We start from the raw sequence: 17,616 nt of genomic DNA, 5'->3' as shown, positions 1-17,616 counted from the left end.
GCACCAAAGCTCTCAAAAACGTACTGAGAAGCGAAAAAAAAAAAATGTTGGTGTCAGCCTGAAATATTGAAATTAGTAAGATGTTTTTGCTAATCGTTAATTGATTAAATATTTAATTATTTCCATTATGTTCTAAAAATTAAGAAATTCTATAACTGTATGAAGTTCGTCAGCTTGAAGAAGAATATATATATATATATATATATATATATATATATATATATATATATATATATATATATATATACTTTAATAGCTAAAATTTATGAATATACAAGCATCATCCATGCTACTTGGTATGTTTAATTCAGAAATAAATAGATAAATAAATAAATATTTAAGAGAGAAAGACTGACATAATAAAAAAGGATAATGAATCATTACACTAACCTGTATTGCAAATGCGATGCTGTCATTTCCCGCATCTATTACAAGACAAAGCAAGCTATCGAGGCCTGACATGATTATGATATTGTACACAAGGATAAAACGACATTGTCACAGTTAACACAGTTCAGTTCATATTGTACCAAAATATATCTGTTCAAAATGTCACAGTATAAACTGTAATTACTATAAATTAATCCAAAATTTACACACATGTTTGGCTCTTTTGTACAAATTTAAAGCGTGTCGTACGTTTAATTTTCAAACCTTTTTCTTTTCATTCAAATTGGCGTGCATTGATTAACTTAATAAAAGTGAATTTAATTATAATTGACTGATTACATCTTTTTTTTTAAAACTGCAGACATCAGTGAATAACCGTGTGATGAGTGGGAATGACCATTAGCAGTGTGCTAATTATTGTTTCTAAAACAAAATCAGATTTTTTTATGCAAATTTCTAGTGTGCAGTAAATGTGATTTCTTTTCAGATTAGCGTGCATTCATTAACTTAATAAACGTGACTTTAATTTGAATTAACTGTTGATATTTTTTTTGGCAACTTACAGATGTGTTGTTATCTTCTTTAATTGCAGACGTCAATGAATAATGGTGTGATTAGTGGAAATTAATATTAGTGCTAATTATTATTTTTAATATGCATGAATTGGGGGCGAATTGTCCCTTGAATGGAGTTGAAGTGTCTTGTGGTCGTAATGTCTTGGGAATTTTCTTGGGGTCGAAATGTCTTGCTCCCATGTGGTATTGCTACTTATTTATAAAGCTTGATAAATATTCACGTTACTGCACTCTTCGTCAAAATGGGAGTTATTTCCTTTGGCAACTCTTTGACCTCGCTCCTTTTTCCATTAAATAAACAATCGCTTAATATTCACTTTTTTGTTTCTATGTTTATTTGTGTTGTTGTTAAATTTAAAGTAGGTAATTGACTGAGTCTTGATGTGTTCTTTGAGAGTCTTGGGGTGTTTAGTTGAGACCCCCTCCATTGACACATATATGCTCATATTAGTACCCTGTCCAGGAGGTAGGAGTAAGGGTACTAATATTAGTACTAATGGTGATTGTACACATTAATTTCCCCAGAATCAAGTGCCTGAGATTAGTTTCCCCAGAATCAAGTGCCTGTGGTACACTCACCATATAACACACGTCTTAGTAATATTTAAGATAAATATATATATCAGTGTATCCCCTAGGGGTACAAGACTGAGAGTCAAAACTCTCCATGGTGTCAAAACTGAGGGTCAGACTGAGTAAAAAAACAAACTTTGGTATCAGAACTGGGAGTCAAATTAAAAATGTTAGGGTCTCTGAAGTTGGAAATTAGGAGATGCAATTAGGATAAACTAGCAGTGTTGGAACTACCAAGGGGTATGGACTGGTATCTTCCCTTGTGCTGTATTGTTACATGTTAGAACCCCCATCCCTTGATTCAAGGACGGATACTCCAAATTTTCTTTGTAATGAACCCCAGTGATGGCGCTGGTGAACAGTAATTGAACACCAGTATTCAGAAAGATATATACAGTTGCATGGTAGAGAGGAAAAAAATATGTACATCCATGTGGAGATGGAACATAGTTTATGTATATTTACTTGTTTCTTTCTGAAGCCATTTAAGAGACTTTTTAAAAAAATTCCCTTTTTTCTGAGTTTTCATAACAAAAATGGTGAACTGGTTTATATTTAAGACCTCCGGCTAAATCATCGGTGGTAATTATTTAACTATTGTTTTTGTATTGCATACAATATTTATAAAATAGAAAAGGTAAATTTCAGTTGCGTAACCAGTTAAAGTTAGTAGATTATGCTTTTATCAAATGCCATATTTTCACACCTGTTGCACGTATCTTTGATATCCATGTTAATTGCACATATAATCCAGGCAGTTGAGTATGCAGGGTCATCATCAAATCAATATGCTTGACCAAGTATAACTATCATTTAATGAAATGGAATGTTCAAACAGCATTAAAGAAAGTGAATTCATTCATGAACAGGAGTGTTTGTCACAGTCCTTGCTTACTGTATTAACAGTGACTTTTAACAAATAAATAAATAATTGCACTCAGGATGAAAACAACGAGTTGGCTTGAAAAATTCTATAAATTAACATGTATTAATTTACAGCAGCAGGGATCAGGCTGGGCTTCGCCAGTGTCGCAAATTGCAATTTTCTGTCCTTATTGGTGACAAAATATACCATCTGGTGTTCTTTTTGTTGACAACATTTTTGGCTGTTAAAAATTGTATATACAGTCTTTAGTTTGGAGTTGAGAAATTCAAAGGTTCCATGACAGGAAAAGCCGCAAACTCAGATATGAAACTGTGCTGGAATCTTGTTTACATAAACAAATCCTTTGTTCATACTGACAAACCACCCCAAAAACGGCATTGTTATTTCATAATCCACTTATTTTGATATCTGTCCTTTGTGCCCTATGCTATAATACATGTATAACCCAAATAGTCGTGTTACCTTACTAGCTACAATTGACCAACTCTGAAGGAGGGAGCTGAATGACTACAATCTACATGACGATGGCAGTTTGTTTCCTTTTTCAGAAATGTACCAGAAAAAATTAGTTTTGCTGAAACTTCGAAGAAAACTGATTACCTTTGAAGCATTGATTGTTCTGTATATATATAAATTATGTCTCCGTCAATGTTTTACAATTATTTGATGTTGCGGTAGCAATATCAAACAGGCATTCGTTTGATCCTTCAAAGATCACTTTTAGCGGCACCTTCAGTAATACATGAACCTTCATGAAAGCAAGCTGAAGACCTATGATCAAAGAAAGTCAGCAACAAACTTAAGTAAAAGCATTGTTTCAATTTTCATAGTGACTGGAACATATTTATTGTGCCGTGAAAGTGTCATTTTGCAACAAAAAAGTTCATGCTTACGATTGCTACCAATGGCAGTTTAAAAACCCAAATTAAAGTTCCAATATTTGGAAACAATAGATATCTGGCCATCAAATTAAATGAAGGTGGGACATTTCACAAGAATGTGAAACTTTTTAATTTGTTCATGTTTTCATTTCCCTATGAATAGCCTCATCCCCATAGTAGGCTTGGCATCATGGTAGTTTTCTCTGGCTCACCAAAATTGAGGCCAATTTAAGTACATGTACATGCAATTTTACAACTTCACAGCCATGTGCTACTAGGATAATAGAGTGAATTGTGTCAGGAAACGTGTTTGTTGACAATGGGATGTAGGTCCAACCAAAGAAGGACTAATGTTTTATAAATATACGTTTTAGTTGTGTTTTCTAATGGAATTTGACTGATACATGAATTTGCTTACATCTGATTGAATACTTGAATTCATGGATTTTGTATCTGCATGTATATTCTTTAACACATTGTGGAGTGTACCTCACAATTGTAAGTTTTCAATATACAAGTGCATTTCACACTAGATTTCTTCATTTAATCAAAATTTCCAATTTTTTCCCCCTCTGCCGAAATCCTAGCCACTGATGAGAGGTCATCTCTTAAAAGTTTCATTTATATGCGAAAATTCAATTTATTTTCAGCCCCCCCCCCCCTTTACTTATCTAAACATTTGCTTATGTCTGTGACAAAATAGAAACCAAGTGGGTTTTGGACTAAATGGTCGCAAACACAATGTGATGGACGATGGAAGTTTATACATGTAAAATGAATTAATAAAAATGTATATCTATTATAAATACAATGATTCTCTCACGTTCTCAACATATGATTGATCCAACCACTCTTCACTAACATTCACATGTTGAAATACGAAAATATGATTCATGTAATCTTATGTATGGAAAGTGAGATTCAAATAATCTCAAGGAATTCAAATATGTTTCAAATAATATTATGTAATATAAGAGATTCACATATTATCACGTATGGAATACGAATAAGATTCAAATAATCTTAAGGAATTCAAATATTTCAAATAATATACACTATAAGTGAGATTCACATAATCTCCTAGATTATGCAGTGTAAGGCAAGATTTCACGTAATATCATGCAGTTGAAAATTTGCTCGATTGAAACATCAGTTGGAGCAAACATTTGCCTCTTGAGACATGTACAGTCGTATGATTCATAAACTGATGAACCACAGTGACACAGTTTCACCGAGTTCTTGGGTTGGTCCACACTTTTATCGGCCGCTCACACCCTTCACAGATCCACGACATATACAGACATACGTATACACATACGTACAGACAGCATACATCACCCTTGTATTGTCTACGTCTACATTTGTGGCTCCACCACATGTACAGACACTTATAGACAGCATGCAGCACTAAACAGCTACAGTCAGCCCTAAACAGCGACCGTCAGCCCTAAACTGCCCAGAACATCTTCAGTCAGCTCTAAACAGCCCTGAACAACTACAATAATACCAAACTGGTCATAATAATGAGTAGTGAAAAATCTTTAGAAATATGCTAATAAATTAAACTAATAGCAACTTATAATTCCAAGTTCACCACATTTCAAATCTGCATAGTAGTAAATGCATCATTACACGATGTGACATTAAAACCTGAATAAGGTTCACATATCAAATAAAATATGAATTTAACACTTACCCATATGGCTGGAGAACATTCACTCCTTGACAAGATCCAAAACGACCAGTGTCGGTTAGAAATGGCATCTACCTTAAATCCGTAGGAGAGTGAGTAATAGGGTAAAATACCCGTGCATATCGTGCTTTTAATGTCTCTGTCGTCGCAAGTAATTTTCGACGAGATAGATGATAGTACAGTAACTTACCTGAAAAAACAATTATTCACCCAAGGTAAAGTTGTACGCATGTACAACAAAAGATAGTCAAATTGTTCTAAGGCAAAACCAAGTTATTTGTTGCCTTATTCTGTGACAATGTCGACAATATTACCTTGGCCCCGAGGATGTCGAGATAAACGGATAGTACTGTATTATGAAATTGGTGACATTTTTTGAAAACTAGCTACAAAATATTGAGGCTGGCGATTTTTTTGGCGACAACTTTTTTAAAGCCAGTGCCATCCCTGCAATAGCACTTCACTACCTTATACCTTAAATTTTATATCAACACTAAATATTTTCCAGTATTGTAAGTTTAAAAAGGTTCATGTCCTTGTACTGCCATGATGTTTATTGAGTTTTATTCATATATATTAAGTTTTTCTTTTATCTCACTATTTCTGTCATCATAGTATATAGGGTTCATTGAGATTCCGGGAACATTACATCAACAGCGTTTGTCATCGCCTTTTCATCATCACTTTCTTTCAGATTTAGGTTTAGGATTCCTCTCAATTGTGAAAATAACCTGAAGTATGAAGATGTTTGTCCGACCCATTGTAGCATGAATGGCTATATTATAATGGGTGCTTCTTCCTTATTGTTTCGTAAAATTTTATGACTCTTGTAAATCGTCAAATTGTCCTTGTACTGTCGCAATGTTAAATGAGTTAAAGTTTACACGTGTCACCTCTGATACTTGTGATTGTAATACGGATTAAGATGTGTTAATTTAGAGTTGCACTGCCTAATACGTTGAAGTTTATATCAACACTAAATATTTTCCAGAACTGAAATGTTTTGCATGCAAGCACTGTTAAAGGAAATCACTTAACCTGAGTGAAATACATGTATTCGTGAAAAACATGCCAGTGCAATTTAAAATTTGTCTGGGTTTACTATTTTGCTTCAGTGAGGAATCACAGTGGCAGTGTAGTTTGGGTGCTGGACAGATTTTGACCTGAAGGATGAGGGTTTGAATCCTCTTCAAATGAGGTTGGGTTTACTGCAGTGGTGTGTTCATGGATGAGGTGTTTCAACTCTAGATGCCTTGGCATATCTTTCCTGAAATAATCAATTCCAGCTATTGTGGCTATTAATACATCATTTATGTTGAAGCTGATTTAATTTTCACATTCTACTGTTATTTGTACTGTCATGGAACTTGATAGGAACATTTACCTTGAGTGTTACATAACTATACCAAAAATAGGTCTATTGCATTTGGTATTTCTCTCCCCTGTGACAGAAATCTAGCTGTTTTGCTAACCTTACTTTTCTTATCTCAGTCTAGACATCTCAGTCAATGTGTCCATGCACTCAGAACTACTTTAAAAAAAGAAAACCTTGTTGTCTTCTACTTTGCCTGATGTAGTTGTTCTAAAAACAAACAACAAACATATTACAAGAAACATAGTAACTTAAGGTCAATCCATCATTGAGAACTCACCATACAAAACATTAGAGAGACACACACACACACACGATGTCGAGCTATTTGGTATTTTGCTAGTTAGTTTCACACAGCGTAGTCAATTTTTTCCTGTATGTAGGCCTAACTCGGTACATTTTCAGGTCTGTGTCATTAAATGTAGCTAAAGTCATCTAACTAGTTTTAAATACTTTATGTGAAACAAATTATTTGCTGTTAGCTACAATTAATGATGCTGACCTGAAAATTGACTGTGCTACAGATAGGATAATCTTCTCAATGCTGTGTGGAATGAACTATGACAGAAAACACTGATCCATGCACAGACTTGGCCTACACAGGTATGTCCTGCAAGCTTTGCTGTATTTCACCAGCAAAACAGATTGGCATTGCAGGCAAGTTTCCATGGTAGTGCAATCTTTATGAAACAATTATAGTGATGTTGCACTGAAATCGTTTTGTGAACAGTTGTTTTCATGGTGCATGTCAGCCTTCAGATTTGACCCTTAGCACTGAGAGATTGAACTTTCCATTATTTTTTCGATGAAACCCATGTTAACACAACTAAGCAGAAACCACTAGAGGTCAGCAAATGTAATATGCTATGCATATATAGATTGCCTGTTTAGATTTTCATACTGTTATGGCAGTACTTCAAACTTGTCTTCATTTTTTTTTTTTTTAAATTTGACTTGTACTTTTAGGTTTGCATGTCCACATTTGGGACAGATATTGTTGTTTTTTTTCCTTCCTAGAATAACTGACAGTGCCAAGATTTGGTTGATACTAATTACATTTTCTGTTATTTACTCCAGTTTGTCATATACTGTACCTTTCCATTTGCAGATTCACTGATCAAATCATGGAAGGAAATCCTGATAGACTTTCTGATTGCACAGCAGACATCAAAGATCAGAGAGTAAAAGAAAAGGAATTAATCAACATAGATGTTGATAATAGATGCATTAGTGAAGAAGAAACAGAGTTGGAGCTTAATAACGGTGTGCAGAGGATTGGTTCCCTTTGGAATGGTGAAACAGAGAAAAACAAATCAGCTGATGACCTGCAGAGAGAAAGGGGAATGCAGACCTACATATATGATGATCCTGTAAGTGGGATTACAGTGTCTGAAAATGGAGCAAAAGAAGATCAGGATTCATCTTTGAATTTTGCAGACAGTGACACCTGTATGAAAAGACTAGTAAGACAGGACCAAAGACATTGCAACACGGTCCATAGTGAAGGTTACAAAAACTGTAATTTTAATGTAGACAATGTTGCAATGACTGATGTTCATGTTACTGTCATAGAATCAGACAGCTGCATATATATTAGAGTCAGGGGAAGGAATATGGATATTGAGGAGGTGGTTTGTTCACTGATAGCAGTTTATTTTTTCTATCAAAATATGCCACACTGTTCTAGATCCCAGCCTGCATTACCCTTTGAAGGCATCCAAGTACAGGAGTCCAGGGGCATAGCGATCTGTGGTCCCAGGTTCTGTCATTTGATCTGGATCATCAAAACTGTAAATAATATGCAGGCAGATCAAGGTAAAACTGAAATTTTTTCATATTGTGGCAATAAATAGAACATAAATTTACATTTTTGAAATGAAGCATAGAATGAGAGTCATAAGAGTTAAAATGATTCAGCAGTAGTAGGGCATTTGTCCATCTGTCACATCTGGATCAGGTTTTGCAATTGGGTCAGCATTCAGGAACTGTGGTAGAGCAGCCATGTTCAATAAACACATGTCTAGTTATGTGTAATTGGTTATGATGATCTTCACTGTGCAGGTAGTACTTTCTTTCTTAACACTCAAACTATATCAAACTACATGTACTTCAGTCAGATGGTCTCTCCTTGTATCATGTTTTGGAATTACCTCCCATCAAATGCAAAGTCTCTCCAGATGTGAAGGGATTCCATTGTAATATCTCATCCACACAACGTTTCGAGTCCAATTCTCAGCTATCATGGGTACGTGGAAAAGTTGGCCAGTAACTTCTCGTGGGTCGGTGGTTCTTCCCTGGGTTTTCCAGGGTTCTTCCTCCACCAGTTATACTGGCCGCCATGTATAGCCTATCTTGTGCTGAAAAATGGCGTTAAACCCTAGAACAACAACAACAGCAACATCCACACAACAGTGTTGCATTTAGCCTGTGAAGTCAAGGGATTTCCCCCACTTGTATATACCACAAGAATACATTTGTAAGGGAGGAAAAGTCTTGCAAAAGATATAAAATTCCCTCATGTTTTAGATAATGGTGTACAACAATTATAATAAAAAATACAATGTATTAAATTCAGATAGTACTATCTTTTGTGTTAAAATGTATTAGTCTTTTTTTTTTTTAAGCCAGTGCCATTTAACACTGTTTAAATTTAGGACTGGAACTCTTGGGAAATTAGCCAATGTGCATGCATTTTGTAATTGTGTCAGGAGGTATATTTACATTGCTACCACATGACTGTGATATAACATATTTGGCACTTATTAAGTGTTATAATTCCTTAAATAAAGTGGATAATTTGTTTTCAACAGGGTATTAATGTGGGAGGATACAAATGACTGGAGAGGGAGTAAAGAAAAGAGACAGTTTAATATTCCAGAAATCCCTTTAAGTGGTAAGTTAGGAAAAGTAATAGAAATTTGATGTGCAAGGTTCCACTCCACTTGCACCCCTCCAAAGTCCAGTAAGCTCTGGTACATCCTCAGGGTGAGGGTGGTTCCTTCTATCGTGTACATTTTTTTTAGGCAGCATTATGCTATTTAAGTCAGGCATATATATTCCTCCAGGGTACATGCTGGATAAACTAATTTTAAAGCCACTCCATATAATGTAAATAAACAGAGAAAAGTGGGTCACAGTAGGTTGCATGTGCCTGATTTAAACAATTTACTTAAATGTGATGTCTTTATCTAAATATAAGTTAGAGTGTGTTTATCCTGACAATATGTGCATGCTTGTGTGGATGCTTACAATGTTGATTGCATCAGAATATCATTGCTGTCGATTAGTATTCATTGTATCAGGTTATAATAGAGGACCTTGAGGGAAAATAGTTGTTAAGTACAGTCAGTTAGGTTTATACCAAAAATGTATGAAACAGTTCTTTTTTTTGTAAGACTGTTTAGCCACCAGTCTTGCATTCTGACACCAGTATATTCATTTGGGTGCAAAATGCTTGAAATGTATATATTGTCAAATTATTTATCCAACATTAATTATTATAGGCATAACTGTTCCAACGATCTGATGCCAGGTAAGTTGATTTGATGTACCTTGAGGTCGTGATGATGAATAACTGACACGTGCACCCAAATGCAGTGGTCAGAGAATGTTTCGCATGGATAGAAATGGGAGAAGTGAGAGTTAAACAGGGAGAAGTGGAAGTAAGGCAAGATACGCTATATATATATTGTACATGTACATGTGTGTTATCATTCTCATATTTAAATTATACCCTCAGTTTCTCAGTTTGCATATCTGCATTTAACATTTTGTTTTAAACAATATTATTTTTTCAAGTTGTAACTTTCTGAGTTGTATGTATATTATAAAGTTAACACACTTTGTACTCATAAAAAAGTTATCCTCATATGCAGTGTATTTTGGCCACATGACTTAAAAACACTAGAAGCTATACATTGTAATGTATTTTAACTGATAGGTGTAACTAGATTACAGTATTGTAATTGCCATTTAGTAAAAATGCTTAATCAACTACCCTTAAACAAGAATTTTTTGTTATAACTTTATGACAGTTCACTATAAAATGGCAATTGCAAAAAATTTGCAAACTTGTTTGAAACAACCACTTTAACATGTACAAGAGAGCAAATGCACACGTCTTCATACCATTTTGTATGTTTCAATTTCTTTGTTGCCAATAAAACATGACCATTATTATTCATAGATAACACACTGAAGCGTTACAGCTAGTATATGAATGAACCAAAACCTTCTTTCCAGCCGAATTGAAACAGCCAACATTTATTTTTAGAAAGAGGGAGCGCTTTCTTAATGTAACCATGCACATTCTAGCTTCCTTACAACAGATTGATAAGATTGCAGATTTATGGTTTTATTATTTGTCTACTTATGTTTAGTAACATGAGACATTGGTTAAATAGTATTTGCTTTGCTGCTTTTTTCTGTATTTTCACAAAAAATGAGTGAAAACAACTTTGACCTCACAGCATTTCTCAGTTTTTCAATACACATAATTGCATTTTTATACTAAATCTTGAATAACATAATATTTAGACGTTGCTTTTTATGAGTTGAATACTTTCCTTAATATATTTGCTGAAATGTTTCCGTAAACAATCTAATAGAGTGGTACTTCCCAGACACAGCGATGTCCACCATTATTTCCCCCAACAGGTTCACTTCATCTTTGCTTGCCAAGGTTCTGATATGTTACAGTTATTTTCACACTGGCAGATCGAACAAATATTTTAGTGCTTTTTCCCAGTGACATCTAATTGGAGACCATGATTCCCATTTTGGTAAAAATAGGAGTCCCACCAGCAAAAGTTTCAGCCCCTTCCCAGAAAACTAGGCAAATTAGAAGAATTATGGTTGCGATTGAGTTTAATTTCTACATTCTTTATAACATTGACGTAGCTCTTGTTTGTCCATCAGAGTGAGACTGAATTTTGTCAATCCAAGAAAGGTCTTATTCCAAGCACTAAGCTAGGCATCACACACTTTTCTTACACTTGGCTACTGTCCCATCTGAACTTTCAGTTCTAGCAACTGCAGCTCTCTTCTGAATCTCATTACAGTCTTTGTCAGTTTGCCATTTAACTCAACAATACTATCCAAATTTGTGAATGTCATTTTGTCTAAGTCACAATATGTCTCGATTCTGAGGTCATGTACACTGCTTATTCCACTACACTCGGAAATGAACTCAATTATGAAAGGTAAAGTTGTTTATTTGATTTACTCTTATAAATGACCACATGTACATCTCTGGGTCCTTCTGCTTCAGAAATCAGTCACTGTAAATATCAGTATATTTTCTCACCCAGCTTTCAGTCAAAGCCTTTGAACTTGCCGCCCAGCTATTGCATCATGTTCTTTTGATGTACTCGTACAATGGCAACATGTACATCAGGTGGGTCTTTCAGCCACTGAATTTTGTCATTGTAAATATCAGCACATTTTCCCATCCTGCCACCAGTCACAGTCTTTGAACTTGCTACCCAGTTATTGCGCCATGTTCTTTTGATGTACTCTTATAATGGCAACATGTACATTAAGAGGTCTTAGAGCCATTGAATTCTGTCATTGTAAATATCAGCACAGCTAACTGATCAACTCATTTTCACACTAAGCAGGTGGCTGAAGGAAGCAGGACTGGCAAGTCTTTGAATTTTGCAGCCCACCTATTACATGTATACAGAGGACTCCCTCCTAAGTGGTTTTCTGCATCCCAGATAAAAAAAATGGCATCCAAAATACGCATGATTAAGTATTTTTGAGACCTCTGGTTATGTCATACCAGGGAAATGAGAGCTACTTGTCTATCCCAAGGGCACATCAAGGCAGGCATGGATGGGTATTGAACCCACAATCCTTTATGAGTCTAATGCTGTTCAACTAATGTAATGGCACTCCTCCTGCATTAAATAGAGAATTATTATTATTATTATTCATATACTTAAATATTCTAGAAGAAGATGAAAGACAGAGTGATAGGAGAAAAGAAACTTATTAGTGCAGTAGCTAACCATGCAAAAAGAACAGTATAGAAAACCGTATTGAAACTCAAGATGCCCTTCATGTAGAAAATTTCTCATAGTCGGGCCGACTAATCACTTGTAGAAATGTATTGATTATTAGTCTCTGTATCCTTACATAGTTTATATTTAGCTCACCTTGTCATAAGGCCAAGTAAGCTTTTGATCTGGTCAATTGTGCTTTATCTCCCATTCATCATCCAGTAACAGTTGTTATCCACTTATTGTTAAAAACCGCTTGGCCAGTTTGTACATGATTTTACAGAAAACATTCTGGCATAAATGGCTTTTAAACTTGTTTAGGGGATGTCACTCCATTACTAAAAGTAGAACATTTTTAAACAATTTCATCACAAGAGCTGTTCAACAGAATTGGACAGAATGCAACCTGGCATTGAGAGCTACATAAAGTTATAAAATAATGGTGCTCAGCTGTTAGAGATGGCCACCATTGCTACTAACAGAGACTCTAATAAGTAACCTCTTGGAAACTGCATGGGAGAAATTTCACAGAAAGCATTTTGGCATAAGAGTCACCTTTGAAATTAGTAAACTTTATTACTCATTATAAATTGATGATGGTTGGATATGTTGATGGATGACTCTTTCTTTTTTATATGTCAAGTATCTTAACTACAGTTTATTTAATGGTTGTATGCATATTGGAAAATATTTGTTATGTTTTTAATGTAGTGAATATCAGAGCTCACTGTTTTTAGCTTTACTGATCATAGACCATATGAGTTTATAGAATGGTCTGTTGTCCATCATCTGTTTTACATCAGCAGAAATTTGTTATTATTATTGACATTAAACTTTACACACATTCAGCCAATTGTTTAGTTGGTCCTAAATGAAAATGGTACCAAACATCCAGTTTGGACCCACAGTTACCATTTACCTCTCCTGAATGGATGGTCATATCAGCATGGGGTTTTCAGTAAAAGTTGGTCCTTGATGAAAATGGTACCAATCTGACCGCAATAGCATCCATCTTGACAACTTTTGATTACTACTACTCTTCCTGAATAGAAAGTAATATTTTCAACAGAAGACTTCTTATTAGCGGTTTGCTGAACTACCGGTTCACCACTATATTTCCAGCGGTATGTTCAACCATACCTTTTCATTGCATTTGTACTTCTGTACTTTCTGTCTGTAAGGAGGTCAGAAATTCTCAATTAATCTTGCTAGGAATTTAATGATGAATAATGTTTTCATTTGTAATGACAACATTATTCAAAAGTCATTATTTTCAACAAAATGGTTGTATTTGTCACACATTAAAATTGAATATTACAAATACAGTTATATTTCTGAACCTTTAATCACATGTTTGACATTTGTCTTGTATGCCAGCATGATAGCTTGAATAGGATGTTATGAAAGATATTTGGGCCAGATCCAGCTTTAAAAAAAATATCTGATTTTAAAAAAAGGAGAAAGAAATGTAATTTGTGTTTAGTTATTATAGTTATTGACTAGTATATGTTAAGGGGTTAAGGACATGTACGTGTATTCCTTTATAGGACTGAGAATCATCCCAAAAATTTCAGGAGTGCAGTCATTCTCTGTTTAATTTTTACACCCCTTTTGTCCACAAAATATTTTCTTGTTTGTTGAACTTGTGTATTTTATGTTTACTGGCATTTTTTGCCTTTGTATTGGCATACCACTCAGAGTTTCCCTGCCTATTATAGTGTAGCTAGTAAACTGTAGGCTTCAATTTCAGCAGATCCTGTTTCCATCAACAAGCTCTCTAATATCAGCACAACGTCTTTGGCAGGGTGTCATTTATAGTGTGATCTGTAAATTGTAGACTTTAATGTCAACATTTCCAATTCTTTTGAACAAGCTCTCTAATGTCAGCACACTGTCTTTTACATGGTGTCATCAATATACTTTATAGTTTTAGATGATTACATAGAAAACAGTTAACATACATGTAGGAAATTCATCTACTGTAAGTTACTGGTCACTTAATTTTCAGGCTGCGATTATCTTTTGAGTGGAGTTATTTTATTTTATTTTATCTCAATATAATATTTTTTTCCAAATAATATAATGGATATACATGTAGGATAGTGTTATTTTGCTATAAACCTGATCAAGAGACTTTTCCAGCTGCTTGAGAGCTGCAAATTGTTTTTAAAAATCTCAGGCTCCATCAAAAATTAAATTGGTGGTCCCTAATATAATTAAACTAAACCATGGTATGTATTGCAGTATGTTCAGGAATACTATGGTATAGTATGATTTGTTGTACTTAGCTCTTCTTTATATGACATTGGTTCCAAATGAACATTTGTGTTGCGTGCATGTCCAATTTGGCTACTATAGCAGACATCTTGAAAATCATTATTTCTACTTCTTCTGAAGGGAAAATCATATATCAGCATGGGGCTTTCACTTAAAGACTTCTTATTATGTCTGTTTAGTCCTAATGGAAATTGTTTTTATCAGAAGTCCAATTATGGGTGATACTGCAGCCATCCTGAAAATCTTGTTATTATTAATCTGAAACAGGAAGTCATTTTTATATGTGGCATTCATCAGGAGAGTTCATGCTCTGTCTGGTTGTTTCTAAATGAAAATGATGCCATATGGATCTCAGTATGGATGCCATGGTGGTCATCTTGACAATATCATCTATGGCCATATCAGTATTAGGTTTTCATTTAAATTCTAATGATGTCTTGTTGGTCCTAAATGAAAATAGTTCCTATTTGACAACCAATATGGCTACCACAGCATAGCAGTAAGTTTTAAAATCTTAATGCTGAAGAACAGAAGAGATACTTTCAGCAATCAGCATTTAAATAGAAGAGATGGTCTTATCTTCATTTCCTGGAAATTCTGTTCAGCCAGTAGAGTGTTAGTCCCTTGGGAACTCGAGTTCACTTGCTTGCATATCCTAAACCTCATGATGCATTTTTTGTTCAACACATAGAGATGGCAGGAGCACTGTAGTAGTTACAGGTTACTGCATTTTTATGGGAAAACATGAACAAGATTTTTCTTGTTAATACTGCACGACCTATGGGAGTGAAGTATTAGTAAAAAAAATGAATTCATATTTTCCCATACGAATCTAGCATCCTTTTTATTTTATACTCATTTTGTTTTCCTACCTAAGACATAATAATAAAGAAATACACTACAAGAAACAAAGTAATTAAATTTATGCTTGGTTTCAAAATAAATACACAACTGTACATTCTTCAATACACAGTAATGATATTATTGCTCACATAGCATTGACCAGTGACCTTTGAATTTCGTCACGTGCTCAACATTAGTTGTAAAAAAAGATCTCGTTTTGGTCTACTTAAAATTAAAATTTAGAGTACTCAATTCTGCTCTTTTGATTATGATGGAATAGATTTATTGGGTCAATTCAGCTCAGTCAGTAGTTGAAATTCCAGTACAGGTTCAATGTATATCAGGTTTTGCAGGACATATCATTCAGAATTGCAGAAAGTACATTTTGAGAAAATTCAGGATGCGTAAATGTAAGAATATTTATTACCATTCTTATTATCAGCTAATGAAGACATGTTTATGCCCTGTCACTTGCATCTCGCTGTTGTATGGACCCCAGCTATGACATTCATTGTTTCTCTTCTATTACTAGCCTAACATTTTGTATCAAAATAGTTAAATGCGAAAAATTGCAAAGCAGCTGTTGTGTGACAATCCATTTAGCCAGCAGAAATAAGACTTTTTCATCGTTTTGTCTCATTGGCTTTTGGGCTCTACCAAAACTTTTAGATGCATATTTTTCTTGAATCTAGTGTTTTGACTGACTTGTAAAATGGTACGTCTTTGATAGATATGCAATTGCCCTTGTCCTCAGTATGCTTTTCTATGCAATATTTTTATAGACCCTAGAGAGCACTGGTCATAATCTGAACGATTCTATTTGCAAAAAGTTATGAATATTTCACCTAAATTACCATTTCAGTGATCAGAATGGTATTTTCAATTACTGTCTTTCATATTTGTTGTTGACATTGCAGTTATTATATTCATTCGTGTGCTTGTTTTGAAAGTTTCATTTCTGACACGGCGAACTCGGCCATATTTACTTTATCATCTTACTATCAAATGGATGAAACAGATTGTTTGCTTCATGTACAAATTTTATCAACCAAAACCTAAAGCTTCTACTACACGAGTGTTTATGGCTTTTTTACAAAGTAGTTCCTAATACTCTATACTCTATTTAGGCACACATTTTGTGCAGTATAAAGGTGTTCAGTATCATAAAATACTGCATGATTCTGACGATGTAATTTAACAGAGAAAAAAATGAGCATATAATAATCACCTTTTCTGTCTGTTCACACTTCTTATGATTAGCGTAGGTGTCCAAGCCTAAACACAATTAGATAAAATTTGGTTGCTGACATACTTTCAACATGTAGATGTGTCTTTAAAGGTTTCATCTTTTTGGGGTTAAAATTTGATGGAGTTATTGCCATTTTTACATCAGTATTATATCTCCATTGAACATATTCAGATGCAGTTTAATGTGTACATTGTATAGTAGCCCAAGATGTGCCCTTTAACTGCTTTGTCTTTTCACCCCCATGCTAAATAGTTATGGCCCATGACAATTCACTTCTTGGGATGTTACTTATCTGTGTAAACTTTACAGATAAATGGATGACATATGATAGGTGAATTGCCTATTGCATGCAGATTTGCCGTTGAGAGATATTTTTTTTGTGGTCCTAGTCTAACATATTTATTATCTTTTTTCAATTGATATTGAGTCTTCTCTACAGCATCTTTGTAACCAGCTTAGCTCAGGAACCATTCAACATATTCAAATGAAATTTTATGTGTGCATTGTCTCATAACATAAAGATGTTCCTTTTTTTTCAGCTCCTTTTTGAATTGAGTTATGGTCCTTGACAATTTATTTGATATCTCTTCACATGGGATGTTACTTGTAACCAGCATAGCATTATGGCCCATACACAAAATTGGTTGACATATGGTACTTGACTTGCCTATTAAATGAAGATGTTAGTTTTAAATCTTTTGTTATTTCTAGTACAGTTGTGACAGTTATTGCCCTTTCTCAATCAGTATCAGATTTTTGCTCCAGCTTATCGTCGTGACTAACACAGCTTGTTATGATGGAATTTTATACCTTTTTTGTGTACAGAGCAAGTTGTGAATTTTATGTGTTTGTCCCATCAACTTGATCTTAGATGA

General features: G+C 34.4%; 1 protein-coding gene across 1 annotated transcript in view; it reads left to right on the top strand.

Moving 5' to 3' along the window:
* Positions 1–7,494: 7,494 nt before the first annotated feature.
* LOC149796419 (uncharacterized) overlaps positions 7,495–17,616 on the top strand; it is a 35,565-nt gene continuing 25,443 nt past the window's right edge. Inside the window, exon 1 of the mRNA XM_089960490.1 lies at positions 7,495–8,185. Within this exon, the coding sequence (XP_089816616.1) occupies positions 7,495–8,185 (691 nt within the window). The remainder of the gene's footprint in view (positions 8,186–17,616) is intronic.

The sequence above is a fragment of the Sinohyriopsis cumingii genome, chromosome 6 (genome assembly GCF_028554795.1).
Source record: "Sinohyriopsis cumingii isolate HCF-2022 chromosome 6, ASM2855479v2, whole genome shotgun sequence".
NCBI lineage: Eukaryota > Metazoa > Mollusca > Bivalvia > Unionida > Unionidae > Sinohyriopsis > Sinohyriopsis cumingii.
This window is presented reverse-complemented; position numbering and strand designations above follow the sequence as displayed.